The sequence below is a fragment of the Myotis brandtii genome, unplaced genomic scaffold (assembly GCF_000412655.1).
Source record: "Myotis brandtii unplaced genomic scaffold, ASM41265v1 scaffold193, whole genome shotgun sequence".
Taxonomy (NCBI): Eukaryota; Metazoa; Chordata; class Mammalia; order Chiroptera; family Vespertilionidae; genus Myotis; species Myotis brandtii.
This window is the reverse complement of record NW_005357191.1, coordinates 2,028,154-2,033,296: the sequence shown is the minus strand read 5'-3', so window position 1 is coordinate 2,033,296 and position 5,143 is coordinate 2,028,154. Positions and strand designations below refer to the sequence as shown.

Here is a 5,143-nt window from a genome sequence, read left to right as displayed (position 1 = left end):
GTGTGGCCAGGGCCAGCTGACCAGCTGCCTGCCTGTGCCCCTAGTGCCTCCCAACATCCACGAGAAGGAGGCCTCCTCCCCCAGCATCTACTCCCGCCACAGTCGCCAGGCCCTCACCTGCACGGCCTACGGCGTGCCCCCTCCTCTCAGCGTCCAGTGGTACTGGCGGCCGTGGACGCCCTGCAAGACCTTCGCCCAGCGCAGCCTGTGAGTGTGGCTCCAGCCGGTGTCCCTACTCTCCAGCCCTGTGCTCACCCTCAGCCCTGACCCCCACTCACTGCCCGCACCCCTCCCGAGAGCCCTGCTCTAAACGCAAACCCTGTCACCATGCCCCGCAGCCAACCCCTGGCATCATCCCATCTGAGCAAGGCTCAGACGCCCCTGCAGCCGTCGGGCCCACCCAGCTGCCTGGAGAGCAAAGCCCCCAGAGCTGTATCATCAGAGAGACCCCAGGACTGTGCCTGTGGCGTCCAGGGGGACACTCCTGCCCGGCGGGCAGAGCTGGGCCGCTTTCAGGAGACGTGTGCCGAGCCCCGTGGCAAGCCAGCATGGCCTCGCTCCTGAGCTCCTCTGTGCAGTGCTTACAGTCACCCTAAGAGGAGGAGCGGGATCTGAGAAGGGACGTGACTTTGCCAAGGCCACAGCTGTAAGCAGCGAGCCTGCCCCTCTGCTGGCCATGCCCGCTTACAATGACTTGGGCGCCAACAGGGCAGACAGCTGGGGAGAACTCTCCGGGCAGAGACAACTTGGCCAAGCAGGGGACCGGAAGGGAGGGTACAGAGGTGGGCAGAGGTCTGGAAGGCACTAGAGCAGTGGTTCTCAACCTTCTGGCCCTTTAAATACAGTTCCTCATGTTGTGACCCAACCATAAAATTATTTTCATTGCTACTTCATAACTGTAATAATGCTACTGTTATGAATCATAATGTAAATATCTGATATGCAGGATGGTCTTAGGCGACCCCTGTGAAAGGGTCGTTCGACCGCCAAAGGGGTCGCGACCCACAGGTTGAGAACCGCTGCCCTAGAGCCAGGGAAGGGTGCTGAGCAGGGGGTGTCAGGTCAGATTGGCCATTTAGCAAGAGATCCTTGTGAGGTGGGAGGGTCCAGGCTGGGGAGGGACAGGTGCTGGAGGCCAAGACAGGGCAGCAGCCCCCATAGGGCTGTGAGCTCAGCAGGTCAGTGTGGGAGGCTCAAGGGGTGGCCTGTGGGCCTGAGCCACCCACAATGTCCAAGGCTCATAGATTCTTCTAGAACACAGGCCGAGGGTCACTGCTGGCACCTCCAGATCTGCTTCCCTCTGATGCTTCACCGTTATGTTCTCTATTGACTGACAGGGCCCCAGGGCCACTCTGCTCTGCCAGGGCAGACAAGAACCTCACTTGGGGCCCAGGTCCTAGTGGGAGACCCAGTCCCACCTGGCCCCAGGAAGGGCTGCAGCTCTGAAAGAGGGGGGGAGGGGGGTGCCTGGAGTGGGAGTGCTGACTGCCGCCCTTGGGGATCTGGTGGGCTTTGCAGGAGGGGTGCGTGCGAGTGGGGGGCGGTGGGTACAGCATGCTGGGGGGCGAGCACAGAGCCGCCGAATGCTGTGTCTGGCAGTCCCCGCAGGGCCCTGAACATAGAGGGTGGGAGACAGCCCTGACTGGTGTGTTCAGTGGATAGAGCGTCGGCCTGCAGACTGAAGGGTCCTGGGTTTGATTCCGGTCAAGGGCACAAGACTGGGTTGTGAGCTTGATCCCCAGTGGGGGGTGTGCAGGACAGGCAATCAGTGATTCTCATCATTGATGTTTCTATCTCTCTCTCCCTCTCCCTTCCTCTGTGAAATCAATAAAAATAAAAAAGAGCGGGAGACAGTATTCCAGCAACAAAGGCTTCTGCCCTCTTGCTCACCCCAGCCAAAGGCCAGCCTCACCCACGCAGTGTAGGAGGTGACCCTGAATATGACAGAGGCTCAGCCTTACCCCCTTGGGGGCCCTCCCCGCCCAGACCTCTGACGGGCCCTTGTCAACCCTGGTCCCCAGCAGCCGGCGACAACAGCGGGACCGCATGCCACAGTGCCGGGACTGGAGGGAGGTGACCACGCAGGACGCTGTGAACCCCATCGAGAGCCTGGACACCTGGACGGAGTGTGTGGAGGGGAGGAATAAGGTAGGGGCCAGCCACGCCACTGACTGGACGAGAGGAGGAGGGAGGAGAGGCCCTCTCTGGCCTCTGGGTGCCCACCAGGCCTGCAGGGCTCTGGAGGCAGCAGCTGAGGGGTGACCTCTTTGCAGTGTCTGGGCCTCAGCTCCCTTGCCTGCATGTGGTGGGGTGGGGGCAGGACCCCTGGCCACTTCCCGAATGAGAAAGATAAGATTCAGGCTGCCCTGCCAGGCCATGGGTCCATCTGCCCACTGGCTCCAGGCTGGGGGCTGGCCTGGTCCCACCAAAGGCGGCTGAGCCACTGGCCCAGCCTGGGGGCAATGCTGAGAAGCGGCCAGGCAGGGGAGGGGACTGAACAAAGGCACCCACTTCCTACGGTCACTTCCTGTTTTCCTACACACCTCCAGAGCCTCTTCCTGTTCCAGGCCTGGCCAGGAAGTGCCCAGCTTAAAGGAGGGGGGGGTCTTTGGATGGTAGGCAGGGCTTGTGGCCTACCCTGCCTCCCAGTTTCCTACTCCCCAAGGCCAGCATCCTTCTGGGTGTCTAGGACCAGCCCCTCCCCTTGCCACTACCCCAGGGCCCTGGGAGAGGTGTGTGGGCAGCCCTGGGCAACGGTGCACTTGTCATGAGGATCTCACACCGTGACCTGCTGCTCATCTTAGGCCACAGCCTGACCCTTGATGTGACCCCAGTCTGAATCCTGGCCCTGGCCTGGCCTGGCCTGGCCTGGCAGCACTAGGCCCCCGTCCCCTCCTGAAATGGCACATCCACCGCCAGAAGTCTTTCTGGCCCTGCCTATGCCACCCTCTGACCCCAGCCACTGCTGCTGCAGCTTCCTCAGCCCGGTCCCCTGACTTTCCCGAGGAGCCCCCTCCCTCTGCTGCCTGAAGGCCTTACTTTCACTTCCGTGCCTCCCATCCCTGGTCTTGTCTCTGCACTCTGTCACCTCAGCTCAGAGCCTCAGTGTCCCCCATTACTCTGGTGGGTACAGCGTAAGGGAAGGTCGGGTGGGGAACTCAGGCAGGAAACAGATCCGTTGCCTGTGCTTTGCCCAGACGGTGAGCAAGCTGGTGATCCAGGATGCCAACGTGTCTGCCATGTACAAATGCATGGTCTTCAACAAGGTGGGCCAGGACGAGCGGCTCATCTACTTCTATGTGACCAGTGAGTGACTTGGTTGGGCCTGGTGGTCAGGGACCAGGTGGGCAGGAGAGGAGAACAAGCCCGGAGAGGAAGAGGGGACCAGGTTGGGGCCCCCTGAGGTCCTGGTGGAGCACCCCAGGGAGCTATCCAGGGCCCCAGGGCCCCAGGGCCCTGGGCCTGGGCAACAGGGCTAGATTTGAAGGACCATGCTGGTCCGCTGGACGGGGTAGCTCCCTCTGCCCTCAGCCCCGGAGGCACCCCGACCAGGGGTCGCCCTGCTCCCCGAAGCCCCCACCTAACTGCCTCCCTCCAACCCCTTCCCGAGACCTGGATCTAAAGAGGTGGCTCAGGGGTGTGTTTCTCTCTGGGGAGAAGCCCCATAGCTCCCTCGGATTCTCAAACGTGTCAGTGACCTCAGGAAAGCTGAGGACCCGTGAAAAGAAGTCCCTGGGCCCAGGGGTGTGTGTGTATGTGGGGGGACCTGGGAGAGAGATGGAGCCAGAGAGGACACTGCGTGGGGGAGCCCTCAGGAGCCTGACAGCGAGTGGCCAGAGGCAGTCGGAGCAAGAAAGCTACTGCTGACAGAGGTGGGGTGTGGTCAACAGCGAGGCAGGATGGGACTCCGGCCCCCACTGAGTCTGGTGACAAGGAATCACTGATGATGGGGCCACGGGAGAGGGGGGACAGCAGCCGGGTTGGGGCACGACCAGGAGAGAGCTGGAAGGAGGCAGGAGGAGAGCCCGTGGGGCTGACTTCTGTGGATTGGCCCCAGTGGTCAGTGGTCAGTGAGGGGGAGTGAAGGGGTGAAGAAGACTCCGGGGGTGTCCCTGGCCCAGACCTACCTGTTGGCTGAGAGCTGAGTGAGTCCAGCGGCCAGTGGGCCAGGAAGAGCAAGCACCTGGCAGGTGAGTCAGTGTCTGTGCAATGTCACAGCGGCTCCTGCTTCCGCTGCAGCCATCCCCGACGGCTTCAGCATCGAGTCCGAGCCCTCGGAGGAGCCCCTGGAGGGCCAGGCCGTGCGCCTGAGCTGCCAGGCTGACAACTACACGTACGAGCATCTGCGCTGGTACCGCCTCAACCTGTCCACGCTGCACGATGCCCACGGGAACCCGCTGCTGCTCGACTGCAAGAACGTGCACCTGTTCGCCACGCCGCTGGCCGCCACCTTGGAAGAGGCAGCGCCGGGGGCTCGCCACGCCACGCTCAGCCTCACCATCCCCCACGTGACACCTGAGCACGAGGGCGACTACGTGTGCGAGGTGCAGGACCGGCACAGCCAGGACAAGCACTGCCACAAGAAGTACCTGTCAGTGCAAGGTGAGCGACAGGGCCCGGGTCTGCGGGAGTGCCCCCTGCCACCCGCTCTCACACCCGCCCCTCCTTCCAGCTTCCCCGCCACCCTCTCCTCTCTGGAGAGCCCCTTCCCCGAGCCCTGGGCTCCTGCCCTCCACTCTGCCCCTTCCTGCCTCCTGCCCGCAGCCCTGGAAGCCCCCCGGCTTACCCAGAACTTGACCGACCTCCTGGTGAACGTGAGCGACTCCCTGGAGATGCGGTGCCCCGTGGCCGGGACGCACGTGCCCAGCATCATGTGGTACAAGGACGAGCGGCCGCTGGAGGAAAAGTCCGGTAGGGAAGGGCCCGGGCGCAGAGCGCAGAGCGAGTGTGGAGGCCCGGGAGGCCCAGGCCCCAGGCCCCTCTAGACCTGAACCTGCACCCGCCTCCTGCAGGGATCGATCTGGCCGACTCGAACCAGAAGCTGAGCATCCAGCGCGTGCGCGAGGAGGACGCTGGCCGCTACCTGTGCAGCGTGTGCAACGCCAAGGGCTGCGTCAACTCCTCGGCCAGCGTGGCCGTGGAA

The 5,143-nt window shown here is 63.2% G+C and overlaps 1 protein-coding gene across 1 annotated transcript in view; it reads left to right on the top strand.

Annotated features, from left to right (window-relative positions):
* FLT4 (fms-related tyrosine kinase 4) overlaps window positions 1–5,143 on the top strand; it is a gene marked incomplete at its 3' end in the record, with an annotated part of 44,691 nt that overhangs the window by 26,451 nt on the left and 13,097 nt on the right. Inside the window, exons 12-17 of the mRNA XM_014538589.1 lie at window positions 45–207; window positions 2,022–2,148; window positions 3,198–3,306; window positions 4,240–4,602; window positions 4,765–4,911; window positions 5,013–5,142. Coding sequence (XP_014394075.1) covers window positions 45–207; window positions 2,022–2,148; window positions 3,198–3,306; window positions 4,240–4,602; window positions 4,765–4,911; window positions 5,013–5,142 — 1,039 coding nt within the window. The remainder of the gene's footprint in view (window positions 1–44; window positions 208–2,021; window positions 2,149–3,197; window positions 3,307–4,239; window positions 4,603–4,764; window positions 4,912–5,012; window position 5,143) is intronic.